Source organism: Oncorhynchus kisutch, linkage group LG10 (assembly GCF_002021735.2).
Source record: "Oncorhynchus kisutch isolate 150728-3 linkage group LG10, Okis_V2, whole genome shotgun sequence".
Lineage (NCBI taxonomy): Eukaryota > Metazoa > Chordata > Actinopteri > Salmoniformes > Salmonidae > Oncorhynchus > Oncorhynchus kisutch.
The window spans coordinates 30,451,984-30,471,777 of NC_034183.2; the positions used below are offsets into that span (position 1 = coordinate 30,451,984).

The 19,794-nt window shown below is 42.2% G+C and overlaps 1 protein-coding gene across 5 annotated transcripts in view; it reads right to left on the reverse strand.

The window, feature by feature from the left end:
* LOC109898040 (capping protein, Arp2/3 and myosin-I linker protein 3) overlaps positions 1–19,794 on the reverse strand; it is a 48,739-nt gene that overhangs the window by 19,414 nt on the left and 9,531 nt on the right. For all 5 annotated transcript variants that reach the window (XR_004211191.1, XR_004211190.1, XM_020492795.2 and 2 more), the window contains exons 8-25: positions 18,393–18,466; positions 18,164–18,239; positions 17,983–18,071; positions 17,750–17,844; positions 17,564–17,650; positions 16,903–17,012; positions 15,665–15,742; positions 15,400–15,476; positions 14,801–14,905; positions 14,487–14,556; positions 11,615–11,696; positions 5,432–5,531; positions 5,128–5,182; positions 4,381–4,553; positions 4,219–4,287; positions 3,575–3,668; positions 3,244–3,342; positions 1,089–1,208 (exon numbers count right to left, since the gene is read on the reverse strand). Coding sequence is in view for 3 of the 5 variants with exons in the window: in XM_020492795.2 (XP_020348384.1) it covers positions 1,089–1,208; positions 3,244–3,342; positions 3,575–3,668; positions 4,219–4,287; positions 4,381–4,553; positions 5,128–5,182; positions 5,432–5,531; positions 11,615–11,696; positions 14,487–14,556; positions 14,801–14,905; positions 15,400–15,476; positions 15,665–15,742; positions 16,903–17,012; positions 17,564–17,650; positions 17,750–17,844; positions 17,983–18,071; positions 18,164–18,239; positions 18,393–18,466 (1,653 nt within the window). In the remaining 2 variants the exon portion in view is untranslated. The remainder of the gene's footprint in view (positions 1–1,088; positions 1,209–3,243; positions 3,343–3,574; positions 3,669–4,218; positions 4,288–4,380; positions 4,554–5,127; positions 5,183–5,431; positions 5,532–11,614; positions 11,697–14,486; positions 14,557–14,800; positions 14,906–15,399; positions 15,477–15,664; positions 15,743–16,902; positions 17,013–17,563; positions 17,651–17,749; positions 17,845–17,982; positions 18,072–18,163; positions 18,240–18,392; positions 18,467–19,794) is intronic.

Sequence of the window (19,794 nt, forward strand, 5' to 3'; positions counted from 1 at the left end):
TCCATTATGTTATGTAATTTGTTGTCATTATATCCAGAATAATTCATAGGAATAGCGTTGGGTGTTGCGCAATAGTCCAATTGCGCACAGTAGACTCCGTGTCCAATCCGAGGCAGAAAAACATATGAAAACATGAACACATTAACTTGATGCTTTCTCTGTTAAATCTAAAAAAAAGACACTACTGTAAATCAAGCAGACAACAACAGGTGATCAATTTGCTAGGGATATTAGATCCAATGTGGATCCAGGCACACCAGCGAAAGGAATGAGACACCAACATTTTCTGGACCTGAACACCTTTTTTTCCCAGCACTTGGGCTGTTGTTGCATTGCATGTGCTATCACAACAGCTGTTTATCACTTGACTGTCATTCAGAAAATTCCTTCCTGGATCAGATGATGATGTGTGAAAATACCATGGCATATCTAATCAGCTGGACACCAAATGCACATCCAACAAGTATTAAGCATAATTATTGAAGAACCATTTTAATGACAGTATCGATTTAGGTTTTAAGTATCAAGGTAAGGTGACTCTGTTGGTTACAAGCATTTGATTTTGCAATTGCGTTTATTATTTTAGATTTGTGTGCCCATGAAAACTGGTTTCACCCCGTAACATAAGAAGACGCGAAATGTTAGGTAGTTACAGTGCATTTCTGAGATCTCTATACAAGAAAAAGCCAGAGGCAGTATTCTTATAGAGTTACATTTCTAATTGAACTGATTAATGCTTAATATATGACGACAACTTACACTGCCATAAAGGCAATGACAGAAAAGTCATGTTTCATGTCACACGATTGTGGGCAAATCCGTCAAGACACTAAACATGATTAACGGATAAACAGGTTTTAAATCAACTCGTGAATTGTATTGAATATAGCTATGACCCCACCTTATATCGTAATGTAATGACATGGCAAAATTTGCTAGATTATAATCAATGATGTATCAACAGCTGTAACAAGTTGTCCAGTGTGTGAAATCCTCACTGATACCCTAGTAGGAAGACCACATACACTTAAACACTAAACTACAATCGAGAGATTAGAGAAATGATTCACGTATGCACACACACTCACCGCGCGAGAGTTCCTGGCCTCCTTCAGCACTTGTTTAGCAGCTTGAATCTCCTCCATCTCCCCTACTCCACGCAGCACACACACCTGCTGCTGCACACGCACACACAGACGCTCCATCACCTGGGAAACAGAGAACAGAGAATGCATACATACTGTGTGTGATTGAGAGACAATGAGTTGAGCCATCATCAGAGCAATATTATTGAGAGACAATGAGTTGAGCCCTAGTTAGAGCAATAAGCCATCATTAGAGAAATATTATTGAGAGACAATGAGTTGAGCCCTCCTTAGAGCAATAAGCCATCATTAGAGCAATATTATTGAGAGACAATGAGTTGAGCTCTCCTTAGAGCAATACGCCATCATTAGAGCAATATTATTGAGAGACAATGAGTTGAGCCCTCCTTAGAGCAATACGCCATCATTAGAGAAATATTATTGAGAGACAATGAGTTGAGCCCTCCTTAGAGCAATAAGCCATCATTAGAGCAATATTATTGAGAGACAATGAGTTGAGCCCTCCTTAGAGCAATACGCCATCATTAGAGCAATATTATTGAGAGACAATGAGTTGAGCCCTCCTTAGAGCAATACGCCATCATTAGAGCAATATTATTGAGAGACAATGAGTTGAGCCCTCCTTAGAGCAATACGCCATCATTAGAGCAATATTATTGCTCTAACATGGCTTAACTCATTGTCTCTCAATTACACACATAAAACTAACACACATATACAGTGCATTCGGAAAGTATTCAGACCCCTTGACTTTTTCCACATTTTGCAATGTTACAGCCTTACTCTAAAATGTATTAAATAGTTTTTCCCCCTCATCAATCTACAAACAATATCCCATAATAACAAAGTAAAAACAGGTGTTTTAGAAATGTTTGCAAATGTATTAAAAAGAAAAAACTGAAATATCACATTTACATAAGATTTCAGACCCTCAGTACTTTGTTGAATCACCTTTGGTAGCGATTACAACTTCAAGTCTTCTTGGGTATGACACTACAAGCTTGGCACACCTGTTTTTGGGGAGTTTCTCCCTCTCTTCTCTGCAGCAGCTCCTCTCAAGCTCTGTTAGGTTGGACGGGGAGCGTCGCTGCACAGCTATTTTCATGTCTCTCCAGAGATATTAGATCGGGTTCAAGTCCAGGCTCCAGCTGGGCCACTCAAGGACATTCAGAGACTTGTCCCGAAGCCACTCATGCGTTGTCTTGGCTGTGTGCTTAGGGTCGTTGTCCTGTTGGAAGGTGAACCTTCGCCCCAGTCTGAGGTCCTGAGCACTCTGGAGCAGGTTTTTATAAAGGATCTCTCTGTACTTTGCTCGGTTCATCTTTCCCTCGATCCTGACTAGTCTCCCAGTCCCTGCCACTGAAAAACATCCCCACAGCATGATGCTGCCACCACCATGCTTCAAAGTACAGATGGTGCCAGGTTTCCTCCAAACGCTTGGCATTCAGGCCAAAGAGTTCAATCTTGGTTTCATCAGACCGGAGAATCTTGTTTGTCATTTTCTGAATTCTTTAGCGGCCTTTTGGCAAACTCCAAGTGGGCTGTCATGTGCGTTGGGTGTTGCGCAATAGAGTCTTGCCTTTTAATCATTATATGTGTTATTGTTTTTACCATCGAGGACCACTTTGGAAACAAGCGTTTTAATTAATACTTTCAAGTGATATCCTCTGGATCCACATCGTACAATTTGTTGTATTTGTCTGTTACCCAAAATAAATTCAATTCAATGCTGCATAATTTTTTGGGTACCCTTCCCCAGATCTGTGCCTTGACACATTCCTGTCTCGGGGCTCTACGGACAATTCCTTCAACCTCATGGCTTGGTTTTTGCTCGGTTTTTGCCTTTCCAAATCATGTCCAATCAATTGAATTTACCACAGGTGGATTCCAATCACGTTATAGAAACACCTTAAGAATTATCAATGGAAACAGAATGGACCTGAGTTCAATTTCGAGTCTCATAGCAAAGGGTCTGAAAACTTAGGTAAATAAGGTATTTCTGTTTTTTAGAAATGTATAGGAAAATGTTTTTGCTTTGTCATTATGGAGTGTTGTGTGTAGATTGGCTGTAACGTAACAAAATGTTGAAAAAGTCAAGAGCTCTGAATACTTTCAGAATAGACTGTACATTAGCTACCTGTTCAGCAGTGCTGGTGACCAGGCCCTGGTGCAGCCGTAGAGCCTGTCTCTGAGAGAAGCGCTGAGTCTGGTTGTTCCTCAGCAGAGCACGCTGGATCTGATGGCCACAGATAAAAACCTTTCACTCACACAGGCAATACTACTGTGTGAAAATGTCAATGAAGCAGAGTCAATTGAAATGGAAAGGGCAGGGAGAGAGAGAGAATGATGGTGCCAGTACAGAAAGGAAGCATTGGAGGAAAGGAGAGGAAATGGAGAGGCAGAAGAAGGGAGAGGATGGTTAACAGAGGGTTGGAGGGAGGATTTAGATGGGAGCATAAGGAGCCCACCTTGGTCAGTGCCTGCTCTGTCCTCTCGGGGGCGCTACGGTACGCCTGGCTGATGTCACTGAGGGGGAGGGGCATGTACTGCAAGGTGAAGTTACTGGGAGAGAACACATCGGAGGTGAGAGAAAGACAAGAGGTTTGAGTTAGGAAGGAGACAGAGAAAGGAAGGAGATGGAGAGGAAGGAGACAGCGAAATAAAGGAGATAGAGAAAGATAGCTATAGAAAATTGCATTACAGACCCAAGGGTAAGGGTTAATAATCCCTGTGAACAGAATCCCTTCCAAAATACCCCCTTAATACCCCCAATCTATAGCCTAAACACATCCCTAGGCCATTTGAGATCGCAAGTTTCAATGTGTACAGTAAGCTAGGTCTGGTTCACATGTATCTGAGTTGATATATTAGCCAGCAAATTCTGAAAATTCTTTCTGAACAACAGGACATCAAAATTAGACATAGCTTCAGGCATCCCCATGTCTCTTGGAAGCTATTTAGATCAACTCTCTCGCTTCCTGTATTTTGAGCGTACAAATTCATCAAAGGGGTCTGTAAAATAAGCTATAGCGAGCTATAACGGATTTAGAAGACTGAGTGTGTGTATGTGTGCGAGCATGCATGTGTGTGTTTGACGAACAAATCGTCTCACTGTTCAAGGGCTCGAGCCACATCCAGGAATCCTGTAGCTGAGGTGTTGTTACGATCCCACGTCACACTCCTTTCAGGACAAGGGAGAAGAAGTGTTAAAAACAACCATCACCATACCTGACAATACCCTCTATCTCTCTCCTTCCCGCTCTCTGTCTCTTGCCTGAGTGTGGTGTTGATCTGTAGGGCTTTGCTCAGCATCTTGGCTCCAATGTCCTCCAGGCTGTTCCCACTCAGGTCGACCTTACGTAGGCAGGTGTTACTACCCAGAGCATTTACTAGCACTGTACCGCGAGAACGCAGCCGCGAGTCAGCCAGGGAGAGGGACTGGAGGGCCTGAGGAGGGACAGGGAAGAGGGAGAGAGAAAGGGTGTGGCGTGAGGGAGACGGGAGAGGGCAAGGCAGTGGGGGTGAGATGGTTGGGTGAGAGGTAAGGGTGGAGACCAGGTGAAAGGTAAGGCAGAAGAAGAGGGTCGGACAGGACAGAGGACAGAGAAGGAGATGACAGCGGAGAGAGATGGTAAAACGCTGCTATGAACAGTTGGGAGCAGTACTGAGGAGAAATGTAGGAACTCAGCATTTGTAATAAACAGAGCGATGTGTCATAGCTTTGTACACAAAGTGAATCATTCAGAAGGCACAATATGTTACATTCCACAGTAACAGAGCCATGGAGTGATATACATTAAGGAAAACACCATTTTGTAGAAGATAAAGAGTTTGAGAGAGTACCATGTCAAATACAGTATGTGTGTGTGGTGAATGTCAGTATTTGACCATGAGTTTTTACTGAGTAAATGAATGTCTATAATGTTTGTGCGCTTGTGTAAAAACTCTGCAGTACAATCAGTGAATATAAAATGGAATATTATATTGTGTAATGTGTGAATGTTGACGCATTCTCACTCACACATTCCTCCTCCTGTATGAGTTGGACCAGCTTCTGTAGGATTTCCTCCAGCACCCTGTAGATAGAGCCATGGGGAGAGAGGCAGTTCAGGCTACACTCAGCAGGAGCTCTGGCACTAGTCATTTCCTGCCGCTATCGTAATCATCCCAGTCTGCCTGAGGAAAATCAAGCTGTGAAGCAAACTGACACACACACACACACACACACACACACACACACACACACACACACACACACACACACACACACACACACACACACACACACACACACACACACACACTGTGCCTTTGTAGTGCTTTACCTGCTGCTCTTGATGTTGAAGTTCTTGCCCAGATACAGGTGCTTTAGGGAGGTGTGTCTGGAGAGAGCTGGTAGGACTGAGAGAAGGTCTGCATCCAGCCCTGTAAACACAAACCACAAACCCAACTACATCAAATAAATACTTTATCTTCGCAATTGGCTACCTGATTATTGCAGCCCAACGGGTATAACATTTGTTGACAGTCTCAATAGCTTTTGGAAACAAAACCAATTTTACAAGGAGGATGGGATCCACCCGAATAATTTGGGTTCCTGGATCCTTTCACAGCATTATAAGGCTGCGTTGAGACAAGGGCGTATCAATGACCCAAGCCCAGCTCGGTTAATACCTACCATTGTGTCGCTAAGTTGTCACAATGCTTCAGCAAATGTACATTATCCCAGGGGAGTTGGTAGACAATGTAAGTAACCTAATGTATGTCCCTCTCACTGCCCTGCTGATCCTACAGCTATTGTATGCAGTAATCATGTGCCTATGAACCAGAGATATACTGTTAGCACTCGGGCGGTGTGCCCAAGTAGGAAATACACTGTGTGCAGCTCACCCTGCACTAACATACATAACATGCGCATGAGAGGATCTGTGAGACGAATGGGAGAAACTCAACATATAAAGGTGTGACAAACTTGTAGCGTCACACCCAAGAAGACTCGATGCGGCCAAACTTATGTCAATTTAATATAACAATTTTTAAAATTGTAATACATTAGCAAAAATTTCAACAAATTCAATGTTTGCTTTGTCATTATGGGTATTGTTTGTAGATTGATGAGAAAAAAAAAGAATTTCATGAATTTTAGAATAAGGCTGTAAAGTCAAGGGTTCTGAATACTTTCCGACGGCTCTGTATGTAGCTTAAGAAACACGGTTCATGAAATCAATAACTTGCTAGTAACAGATGACATTCATATTCTGACTATCTCTAAAACTCACTCAGATATTACCTTTGATGATACAGTGGTGGCAATACATGGTTATAACATCTACAGAAAATACAGAAATGCTAATGGTGGAGGTGCTGCTGTTTATATTCAGAACCACATTCATGTAAAGCTTTGAGAGGATTTCATGTTAAATTCTGTTGAAGTAATATGGCTACAGCTTCATCTGCCTCATCTAAAGCCCATTCTGGTGGGAAGCTGTGATAGACCACCAAGTGCTAAAAGTCAGTATCTGGATAACATGAGTGATAATGATAATGTATGTGATATCAACAGAGAGGTATATTTTCTCAGTGATTTAAATATTGACTGGCTTTCATCAAGCTGCGCACTTAAGAAAAAGCTTCAGACTGTAACCAGTGCCTGCAACCTGGTTCAGGTTATCAGTCAACCTACCAGGGTAGTTACAAACAGCACAGGAATGAAATCATCGACCTGTATTGATCACATCTTTACTAATGCTGCAGAAATTTGCTTTAAAGCAGTATCCAAATCCATTGGACGTAGTGATCACAATATAGTAGCCATATCTAGGAAAACCAAAGATCCAAAGGCTGGGCCTAATATCGTGTATAAGCTAATAAGCATGCACCCATTAAGAAAATGACTGTAAAAACTGTTAAATCCCCATGGGTTGATGAGGAATTGAAAAATGGTATGGTTGAGAGGGACGAGGCAAAAGGAATGGCAAATAAGTCTGGCTGCAAAATCTATTGAGAAATCATGTGACTAAACTAAATAAAAAGAATAAGAAACTATACAATGAAACAAAGATAAATTATAGAAAGAATGATGGAAACAAGCTTTGGAGAACCATAAATGAAATTAAGGGCAAAAAGGCAAACTCAGCTCCATCATTCATTGAATCAGATGGCTCATTCATCACAAAACCCACTGATATTGCCAATTACTTTAATGATTTTTTCAGTTGCAAGATTAGCAAACTTAGGCATGACATGCCAGCAACAAACACTGACACTGCACATCCAAGTATAACTGATCATATTAGGAAAGACAAGCGTTGTAATTTTGAATTCTGTAAAGTCAGTATGAAATAGGTGAAAAAATATTGTTGTCTATCAACAATGACAAGCCACGATATTGCGGACGATATTTCCACTCCTACTTGCCGTATCTTCAATCTAAGCTAACTAGAAAGTGTGTGCCCTCAGGCCTGGAGGGAAGCAAAAGTACTTCTGTGTCACGTTTGTCATAATAAGTGCACCAAAGCGCAGCGTGATCTGGGTTCCACATCTTTTTATTACTAAGTGAAACTCACAGCAAAACAAAACAATAATCTCAAACAAAACATGACGCTAACAGTAGTGCTAACAGGCAACTATCCATATTCAAGATCCCACAAAACTCAAAGGGGAAATGAATGCCTAAATATGATCCCCAATCAGAGACAACAATAAACAGCTGCCTCTGATTGGGAACCATGCCAGGCCAACATAGAAATATAAATCACCTAGATGACCCACCCTAGTCACACCCCGACCAAACCAACATAGAGAATAAAAAGCTCTCTGTGGTCAGGGCGTGACATTCCGCTACCCAAGAATAGTAAAGCCCCCTTTACTGGCTCAAATAGCCAACCAATCAGCCTGTTACCAACCCTTAGTAAACTTTGGGAAAAAATGGTGTTTGACCAGATGCAATGCTATTTTACTCTAAACAAATTGACAACAGACTTTCAGCATGCTTATAGGAAGGACATTCAACAAGCACAGCACTTACACAAATGACTGAGGATTGGCTGAGAGAAATTGATGATAAAAAGCTGTTTTGTTAGATTTCAGTGTGGATTTTGACATTATCGATCATAGTCTGCTACTGGAAAAACATATGTACGTATATTGTGGCTTTACACCCCCTGCTATATTGTGGATAAAGAGTTACCTGTCTAACAGAATACAGAGGGTGTTCTTTAATGGAAGTCTCTCCAACATAATCTAGGTGTGCCAGTGTGTCTATGTACACTACCGATCAAAAGTTTCAGAACACCTACTCATCCAAGGGTTTTTCTTAATTTTTTACCATTTTCTACATTGTAGAATAATAGTGAAGACATCACAATTATGAAATAACACATATGGAATCATGTAGTAACCAAAAAAGTGTTAAACAAATAGCAACCCTTTGCAGTGATGACAGCTTTGAACACTTTTGGCATTCTCTCAACCAGCTTCACCTGGAATGCTTTTCCAACAGTCTTGAAGGAGTTCCCACATATGCTGAGCAGTTTTTGGCTGCTTTTCCTTCACTATGCGGTCCGACTCATCCCAAACCATCTCAATTTGGTTGAGGTCAGGGGAGTGTGGAGGCCAGGTCATCTGATGCAGCACTCCATCACTCTCCATCTTGGTCAAATAGCCCTTACACAGCTTGGAGGTGTTGTCCTGTTGAAAAACAAATGATAGTCCCACTAAGGCCAAACCAGATGGGATGGCGTATCACTGCAGAATGCTGTGGTAGCCATGCTGGTTAAGTGTGCCTTGAATTCTAAATAAATCACAGACAGTGTCACCAGCAAAGCACCGTCACACCATAACACCTCCTCCTCCAAGCTTTACGGTGGGAAATACACATGCGGAGATCATCCGTTCACCCAATCCGCATCTCACAAAGACGCAGCAGTGGGAACCAAACATCTCAAATTTGGACTCCAAACCAAAGGACAAATTTCCACCGGTCTAATGTCCATTGCTCGTGTTTCTTGGCCCAAGCAAGTCTCTTCTTATTATTGGTGTCCAAGTAGTGGTTTCTTTGCAGCAATTTGATCATGAAGTCCTGATTCACGCATTCTCCTCTGAACAGTTGATGTGGAGATATGTCTGTTGCTTGAACTCTGTAAAGCCTTTATTTGGACTGCAATTTCTGAGGCTGGTAACTCTAAAGAACTTATTCTCTGCAGCAAAGGAAACTCTGGGTCTTCCATTCCTTTGGCGGTCCTCATGAGAGCCAGTTTCATTTTAGTGCTTGATGGTTTTTGCGACTGCACTTGAAGAAACTTTCAAAGTTCTTGAAATGTTCCGTATTGACTGACCTTCATGTCTTAAAGTAATGATGGACTGTCATTTTCCTTTGCTTATTTGAGCTGTTCTTGCCATTATATGGACTTAGTCTTTTACCAAATAGGGCTATCTCTGTATACCCCCCCACTACCTTGTCACAACACAACTGATTGGCTCAAACACACTAAGAGGGAAATAATTTCCACAAATTAACTTTTAACAAGGCACACCTTTTAAGTGAAATGCATTCCAGGTGACTACCTCATTAAGCTGGTTGAGAGAACGCCAAGAGTGTGCAAAGCTGTCATCAAGGCAAAGGGTAGAAATTTGAAGAATCTCAAATCTCAAATATATTTTGATTTGTTTAACACTTTTTTGGTTACTACATGGTTCCATATGTGTTATTTCATAGTTTGATGTCTTCACTATTATTCTACAATGTAGAAAATAGTAAAAATAAAGAAAAACCTTTGAATGAGTAGGTGTTCTAAAACTTTTGACCGGTACACGTCAGCTACTACAGCGAGTGAAATCACTGCAACACTTAACAACGAGCTGCAGTTAGTTTCAGAATGGGTGGCAAGGAATAAGTTAGTCCTAAATATAAAATAAAAAAACTAAAAGCATTGTATTTTGGAAAGATCATTCACTAAACCCTAAAACTCAACTAAATCTTGAAATAAAATTATGTGAAAATGTAGCAAGTTTAGGTGTCTAAACTGCTTGGAGTAACTCTGATTCTAAACTGTCATGATCAAAACATGTTGTTACAACAGTAGCTAAGATGGGGAGAAGTCTGTCCATAATAAAGTGTTACTCTGCCACTATCAACAGGGCAGGTCATTCAGGCTCTAGTTTTGTCGCACCTGGACTACTGTTCAGTCATGTGGTCAGGTGCCACAAAGAGAGATGTCGGAAAATTATAATTGGCTCAGAACAGGCCAGCACGGCTGGCTCATAAATGTATCAGAGAGAGCTAACATCAATAATATGCATGCAAATCTCTCATGGCTCAAAGTGGAGTATTGTCATGCTGAATGCACTGAGCTGTCTGTTTAAACTACTAGCACACAGTTCAGACACTCATACATGCCCCACAGGACATGACACCAGAGGTCTCTTCACAGTTCCAAAGTCCAGAACAGACTAAGGGAGGCGCACAGTACAATGTAGAGCCATGGCTAAATGGAACTCTATTCTACATCATGTAACTGATGCAAGCAGTAGTGTCAGATGATTCTTTCTAAACAGATAAAAAATACACCTTATGGAACAGCGGGGACTGTGAAGAGACACACACACAGACATAGATAGACGCTTACACATACACATGATAAGACACGCACTCTACCCACACGTACATATTGATTTAGTATTGTAGATATGTGGTAGTGGAGTAGATATGTGGTAGTGGCCTGAGGGATCACAGTTAATGTGCTGTGAAAAGTGTTATGACATTTAATGTCATGTAATATTTAAACTGTATATAACTGCCTTAATGGACCCCAGTAAGAGTAGTTGCTGCCTTGGAAGCAGCTAATGAGGATCCTTAATAAATACAAATACACAGTCCCCACAAATACAAAACTATCTCAAAAGTGGCAAGCACACAGCCCACTCATACAAAACGTGCTAAAACACAAACAAAAACCTCACACAAAATAAGCTGACTGAGTGGTGCAGATTGCTAGTGTGTGCCACAGTGGTGTAGAGCTGTGGTTCTCAACTGGTTTTACCTTGGGACAAAGATTGAACCAGGATGTCTCAGTCGCGACCCAATATTCGCATCGCGAACTAATGGCCAAAATTCAATCAGGAAAACTATTTTTAATGGTATATTGATAGTAAATGTAGCAATTATATGACAAGGTAATAACATTCCCATTCTCTATTTCATTGTAAATAATTACATTTTGCCCATATTCTTGATGAAAAATTTTAATAAACTCACTGGCTTGAGGCCACAAAATCAACCAAAATATTGCTGCTAATAGCTCCATATTGAAAATACTGTGACTGAAGAAAAATTGTTCAGAGATTACGTTATTTAATTATGTCATCATTTCTACACACTTTCTACCTGGTTTAAGTTGTTTAAGTTCAGAAAGGAGTATTTCTGTACTCAGACCTCTTTGGGTCACGACTGGTGTAGAGTGCAGTGTACCATATAGGGCCATAGTGGTGCAGTCTGTCATTGTGCTCACCGTTGTCAGAGATGTCCAAGGTGGCGATGGAGGAGACCCTGGGGAACAGCTCCTGGATCACAGCAGCTCCTGCAGATTTCAGCTGGGAGAGAGAGAGACAGAGAGAGAGACAGAGAGCGTGCGTGCAAGAGAGAGAGACAACATTTGTGGAAGGAGGACTTTCAAAGCACAATAAGACGAGACCTTGACAAAAGATAGTTTCTATGTACAGTGATTCGGAAAAGTATTCAGACCCCTCAACTTTTTCCACATTTTGTTATGTTACATCCTTATTCTAAAAATGTATAAATCGTTTTTTCCCATCATCAATCTACAAATACCCCATAATGAAAAAGCAAAAACAGGTTTTGAGAAACTAAAATTGTCACGCCCTGACCTTAGAGAGCCTTTTTATGTCTCTATTTTGGTTTGGTCAGGGTGTGATTTGGGTGGGAATTCTATGTTCTTTATTTCTAGGTTTTGTGTTTCTATGTTTTGGCCGGGTATGGTTCTCAATCAGGGACAGCTGTCTATCGTTGTCTCTGATTGGGAATCATACTTAGGCAGCCTGTTTGGCCACCTTAGGTTGTGGGATGTTGTTTTTTGTTAGCTCTGTGTAGCCTTCAGAACGTGATGTTCGTTGTTATTTTGTTGTTTTGTTTGGTGTTGGGATTAAATAAAGAATCATGAACACGTACGACACTGCACCTTGGTCCACTTTTTCCGACGGGCGTTACAGAAATATCACATTTACATAAGAATTCAGACCCTTTACTCAGTACTTTGTTGAAGCAACTTTGGCTGCGATTACAGCATCAAGTCTTCTTAAGTATGACGCTACAAGCTTGACACACCTGTATTTGGGGAGTTTTTCACATTCTTCTCTGCAGATCCTCTAAAGCTCTTTCAGGTTGAATGGGGAGCGTTGCTGCACAGCTATTTTCAGGTCTCTCCAGAGATGTTCAATCAGGTTCAAGTCCGGGCTCTGGCTGGGCCACTCAAGGACATTCAGAGACTTGACCTGAAGCCACTCCTGCGTTGTCTTGGCTGTGTGCTTAGGGTCGTTGTCCTGTTGGAAGGTGAACCTTCGTCCCAGTCTGAAGCTGGAGCTGGTTTTCATTAAAGATCTCTCTGTTCTTTGCTCCAGTCATCTTTGCCTCCATCCTGACTAGTCTCCCAGTCCCTGCCACTGACTTCCCCACAGCATGACACTGCCACCACCATGCTTCACTCTAGGGATGGTGCCAGGTTTCCTCCAGATGTGATGCTTGGCATTCAGGCCAAAAAGTTCAATCTAGGTTTCATCAGACCGGAGAATCTTGTTTCTCATGGTCTGAGAGTCCTTTAGGTGTCTTTTGACAAACTCGAAGCGGACAGTCATGTGCCTTTTACTAAGGAGCGGCTTCCGTCTGGCCACTCTACCATAAAGGCCTTATTGGTGGAGTGCTGCAGAGATGGTTGTCCTTCTGGAAGGTTCTCCCATCTCCCCAGAGGATCTCTGGAGCTCTGTCAGAGTGATCATCATGTTCTTGGCCACCTCCATGACCAAGGCTCTTCTCCCCCGATTGCTCAGTTTGGCCGGGCCGGCCAGCTCTAGGAAGAGTCTTGGTCGTTCCAAACTTTTCCACTGTGTTCTTGGGGACTTTCAATGCTGCAAAAATGTTGTTGGTACCCTTCCTCAGATCTGTGCCTCAACACAATCCTGTCTCGGAGCTCTACGTACAATTCCTTCAACCTCATGGCTTGGTTTTTGCTCTGACATGCACTGTCAACTGTGGGATCTTACAGTGCATTCGGAAAGTATTCAGACCCCTTGACTTTTTCCATATTTTGTTACATTACAGCCTTATTCTAAAATTGATTAAATAGTATTTGGAAGTTTATTACAAATTAAAACTGAAATATTACATTTACCACAGGTGGACTCCAATCAAGTTGTAGAAACATCTCAAATATGATCAATGGAAACAAGATGCACCTGAGCTCAATTTCGAGTCTCATAGCAAAGGGTCTGAATACTGAAAATAAGGTATTTCTGTTTTTCTAAATTTCTAGAAACCTGTTCTTGCTTTTCCATTATGGGGTATTGTGTGTAGATACACTCCTCATCCAACCTGACAAAGCTTGAGAGGATCTGCTGAGAAGCATCGAAGAAACTCCCCAAATACAGGTGTGACAAGCTTGTTCCATCATACCCAAGACTCAATGCTGTAATAGCTGCCAAAGGTGCTTCAACAAAGTACTGAGGAAAGGGTCGGAATACTTATGTAAATGTGATATTTTATTTTTTATTTTTTATAAATTAGCAAATATGTATTAAAACCTGTTTCTGCTTTGTCATTATGGGGAATTGTGTGTAGAAAAAAAAGGGAAGGGGTCTGAATACTTTCCGAATGCACTGTATATAGACAGGTTAGTGCCTTTCCAAATCATTTCCAATCAATTGAATTTAGCACAGGTGGACTCCAAACAAGTTGTAGAAACATCTCAAGGATGATCAATGGAAACAGGATGCACCTGGGCTCAATTTCAAGTCTCATAGCAAAGGGTCTGAATACTTATGTAAATAAGGTATTTCTGTTTTTTATTTTTTATAAATGTGCCCCAAAAAATGTAACCTGTCTGTCATTATGGGGTATTGTGTGCAGATTGCTGAGGAAAAAATGTTTACTTAATCAATTTCAGAATAAGGCTGTAACGTAACAAAATGGGTAAAAAGTCAAGGGGTCTGAATACTTTCCGCAGGCACTCTATATCTACTGTACACTAAGTCCTTACTTGAAACATAAGAAAATAATGCCAGAGAGACAGAGATGGGAAATTATAAAGGCCAGCAGGAATTGAATGTTCTGTGTGCAGTGACAGACAAACAGACAGAAAGACAGACTTGTACCTCACAGCCACTGATGTCCAGGTGAAGGTCATTAATGTGAGGGTTTGTGGTCAGACCTATGAAAAGAGACCTAAAGAAAGACAGAATGGGAAGAAAATACAAACAATATGTGATAGGTGGAAAGGGTATTGACTTGTTTTACAACAACAAAGACCATTTTTCCTCCTCCTCTGTCTGCAAGTTCACACCCTTTAACTCAGTCTTACGTGCCATAGTGACCAGTGTGTTGTGCAGCTAAACTTGCCCCTGTCATTCTAGTGAGCTGTAGGTGTGTGAGAGAGAGCAGGGGAGAATAGGAGAATAGGGGAACTGACCTCAGGGCATCAGGGGGTAGCTTCATAGAGGCCAGGCTGACATGGGTGAGACTGAAGGCCGAGCTGAAGAACTGACGGAACAACGGCAGGGTCTCCTTCACTTTCCTGGGAGAAGAGAGAGGTCAGAGCGAGGTGAACGAGAGAGGAGAGGGAGAGCAAAAGGAGGTATAGATGAGTGGTATAAAGTGGCGAGAGGATTGAGATTAAATGAGAAAGAGAGAGAAAATGAAGCTGGCCAAAGAGGAGGGAGCAAGTTGGGTCAGATGATAAACAGCTCTGCTTAAATATTCATGAGTCTTATCTATGCAGACAGCTCTGCAAGTTCTCGTTTAAATCGACCCGACACACCCACAGAGAGGAAACACAATGTTCCAGCGGTTCCCACAAAGCTCATTTCTGATTTCTCATTTGAGGGAGCAACAGAGATAAAGGCAGATAGAGAGAGTGAAAAGAAAAAGAGAGAGAGCAAAAGATGAAGCCTGAGGATTCTTGCCTGAGGATTCTTGCTAAAATTAGTGTTCTATCTTCACTCAGAGCCTCAAAGCGTTTTTCTGCCACATCACACCAAATAAATAGTTCATCTCAAATATGTGACTAACCTGTGTGAGAAGGAATTTTTGGAGAGATTCAAGTAGGAGAGATCAGCACAACACCCCCTCAGCAGAGCCCCAAATAGCTACGCGAGAGACGAGAGACAGTTGTGTTGTGCAATTTTAGTGGGAAAGAGAAAAAGATAGGGTTTGAGGATTATAGAGGATGAAAAACAGAGACAGAGGTTGCAAAGGGTGTAGAGAAACTCATTAAATCCTACATTATATAAGTGTGCAAATGAAAATCTAACTCACAGAGCCACTAGATACTCACAGAGTCAACAGCACAGTCAGTGTCAGACAGGTCCAAATGGACCAGACAATTAGGCTGGGAAAGGAAAAGGTACAGATTCTGTAGAAAGGGAGAGAAAAGACGATAATGTTTAACTGAGAAACTCACGCATAAGGCATAATCAGTGCGTTTACTTTACCTTTGGTTTGTATACAAAGTGTGAGTGTATGTACACTGAGTTTACGAAACATTAGGAACACCTTCCTAATATTGAGTTGCAACCCCTTTTGACCAGAACAGCTTCAATTTGTCGGGGCATGGACTACAAGGTGTCAACAGTGTTCCAGAGGGATGCTGGCCCATGTTGGCTAGATGGGGCCTCCCGAGTGGCGCTGTGGTCTAAGACACTGCATCGCAATGCCTGCTGTGCCACTAGAGATCCTGGTTTGAGTCCAGGCTCTGTCGCAGCCGGCCGCGACCAGGAGACCCATGGGGCGGTGCACAATTGACCCAGCGTCGTCCGGGTTAGGGGAGGGTTTGCCGGCAGGGATGTTCTTGTCCCATTGCGCTCTAGCAACTCCTGTGGCGGGCCCGGTGCAGTGCACGCTGACACGGTCGCCAGGTGTACGGTGTTTCCTCCAACACATTGGTGCGGCTGACTTCCGGGTTAAGCAGCATTATGTCAAGAAGCAGTGCGGTTCAGCTGGGTTGTGTTTCAGAGGAGGCACGGCTCTCGACCTTCACCTCTCCCGAGTCCATACGGAAGTTGTAGTGATGGGACAGGACTGTAACTACCAATTGGATACCACGAAATTGGGGAGAAAAAGGGGTAAAAAATTTTTTTTATAAAAAAATAACATTTAAAAAAGACAAATAACAATAATTTAAAGTTGGCTACATGTCCATTCTTGATACACACGGGAAACTGTTGAGTGTGGGAACCCAGCAGCGCTGCAGTTCTTGACACAATCAATTGCGCCTGGTTGCGCCTGGCACCTACTACCATACCCCGTTCAAAGGCACTTAAATATTTTGTCTAGCCCATTCACCCTCTGAATGGCACACATACACAATCCATGGATCCATTGTCTCAAAACGTAAAAATCCTTCTTTAACCTGTCTTCTCCCCTTTATCAACACTGATTAATGTGGATTTAACAAGTGACATCAATAAGAGATCATATCTTTCACCTGGATTCACCTGGTCAGTCTATGATAAGAGCAGGTGTTCCCAATGGTTTGTACACTCAGTGTATGCGTTTATGTGTGTGTTTTCTGACCGAAGCGTCCTCCCCAGACAGGACCCCAGGGTTCTTGCTCAGGTCCAGGTGCAGTAGAGAGTTGGAATACTCATCACTGGAGCACAGAGCCTGAGACAGAGACACCACACCTGAGACACACAGAGAGAGTGAGGGGGAAGCCATGAGAGATGCATTCAGCTAGCGAATCAGACTGTGTAAACGTGTGCAGTATCATTCTTAATTCAATATTCAGTATTCAAACTCTCAATAAGTGTGGGAAGTAATAGAGAGCAGGTCGCCTGAAAGATGGTTACCATGGGGACACATCGTAAATCACGAAGCTGCTGTATAGTAGAAACAAAACCTGACAACAGACTGAGCTGTTCAGGAGGGACTTACAGGAGGTACAGAGGTTTATACCACCTCCGCTATAAATCTAGCATGCATGGCTTAGTGGCCTGTTCAACCAGCTGTTGCAGCTTCATAAAACCCAAATGTAGTCAAAGGTGTTCATGAACTGATTCTCCAGCTGACTGTCCCAGTCTGCTAAGTTACTGCCCGGTATTAATGTCAGGGGACGCTGAGGGGATGTGTATGCTTCCGTAACATGGAGGAGGACAGGGAGGTAGGGCCTTCTCTCTGGGTGGGGCTGGTAGAGAGATTGAGAGATGGAAGGATGGAGAGACGAAGCAGTCCAAACCTTTGGAGTTAAGGGAGGTCTTGGAGAGGTTGAGGAGACGCAGTCCTTTGCTGAGACGACACACCTGCTGGATGAGGTTAGACACACCTACACCGACAGAGAGAGACAGAGGGAGGAGAGATGTCACTAAAACAGAAATAGGCAAATTTGTGAGTCTAACAGGAAAATAAGGCATCTGCTTGGTACCTTGGTTGTCCAATGTGTTGTGTGCCAAGTTCAGAGAGTGGATGACAGAAGCAGGATTCTCTGAGAGCGCAACAGACAGCTTCTGCGCAAAGTCCCTGAAACATACACAGTATACAATACACACATTTGGACAAAGACACAATGACACAAACAAACACTCTTTCTCTTGTTCGAAAACTCTTCTTATTCATACAGAAAGAGTAAGAGAGTTTTGTGAAGAAAGGAAAACTCACGATTTGAGACCAGCATTCTCCAGAGTGAGCTCTTCCAGGCTGGAGGACTTACTGAGTGTGTGCAAAACCTGCTCACTGACCTCTGACCCCTGAAATGAAAAATATCTTGTGTCATTACATGCTTATAACTTCTTTCAATTACCATTGAAACAGAAGGAGATACAGACAGAACGATACTTACTATGCGTAGGTCCTTACAGTATAGTTTGGTGAACCAGGTGTTGTATGCCATTGAGGCCACAATCACTGCCAAGTCTCTGTCACAAACACACAACAGTAACTGTGTCGAAATGGGTAAATTTTTATAATACCCTCGAAATTAATTTAGCAACTGGATTTGTTTAGGCTGCAGCAGCATACATTTGATAACGTCTGCTCTCTTTCTTTCGCTCCCTCTCCCATTCTCTCACCTGCTCTCCAGGTGGCTGAAGTCCACTAGGTTAAACTCCCTGTTGTCTTGAGAGTGATAGATAGTGTCCACATCCTAGGAGCAAGATAACCCATGAGTCCACTTGCTATAGTATATTACCCCCTCATTTGAAAGTGCAGTTTTCTTATTTTGTTCACCTTCAGGAAGTATACACACACCTTGCCTTTTTCAACATTTTGTTGTGTTCGAGCCTGAATTAAAACTGTGATTAAATTGGGATTGTTGTCCCTGGCCTACACAAAATACCCCATAATGTCAAAGTGGAATTGTGTTTTTATACATTTTTACTCATTAATCAAAAATGAAAAGCTGAAATGTCTTGAGTCAATAAGTAGGTAGCCTATTGGGAGCCTAGTGTTTAGAGCGTTGGGCCAGTAACTGAAAGGTTACTGGATCTAATCCCTGAGCTGACAAGGTAAAAATCTGTCGTTCTGCCCCTGAGCAAGGCAGTTAACCCATTGTTTAGAGGCGAAAGAAACACACACCTATTTAGGCGAGGTGCTGGCTAGCGGAGTGGAACACTTTTTTAAAAAATCAAGGAGAGCTGCACACTCTAGGAGCTCAGATGCAAAAATGTCATGTCCAACGTTTTGACAGACGTCATTGGTTCATTCTCATATAATAAAATAGCATACAAAAAACATGAATGGATAGCGTACGGTCATGGATACAATTTGGCTACATAAGCCTACAAACATTTACAATAGCAACATCACAATAATCACAAGAATGGCTTCAGATCAAAGTCCACGTTGAGACCGAAGGGATTACTGGTCTTTAAATTAAAGATCCAGACAGCCTCTCATTTTAACAATAAATTGTCGAGGTCACCCGTCTCTCTAAGGGAGGGTGACATGTTCGATGCCAATATAACGTAGAGACGAAATCGAGTGGTTTTCTTCCAAAAAGTGGGCCGAGTGGGTGTTTGAAGGATCTACATTTATAAGTGCCATTGCATTGAGCACAGCCATTACACTAGTAGTTTCCATTCAGTAGGGGCGCAAATACACGTTGTGCAGGGATATCTTGGGGTGGTAAATTAGAGTTTACCAATTGATCTCTGAAGTTTCTGCCCCGCGAGAATACGACCAAGGGAAGTTCCAAAAACACATTACCGATACTATCATCGGATCTTATAATGTGCCAAAAATATATATTCTTTGCATCTGAGCTCCTAGAGTGTGCGGATCTCCTTTATTTTTTTGAGTTAACCCACTGTTGCCTGGGCACCGAAGACGTGGATGTTGATTATAGCAGCCCCCCGCACCCTCTGATTCAGAGGGGTTGGGTTAAATGTGGAAGACACATTTCAGTTGAATGCATTAAGTTGTACAATGGACTAGGTATCCCCTATTCAACCCCTTTGTTATGGAAAGCCTAAA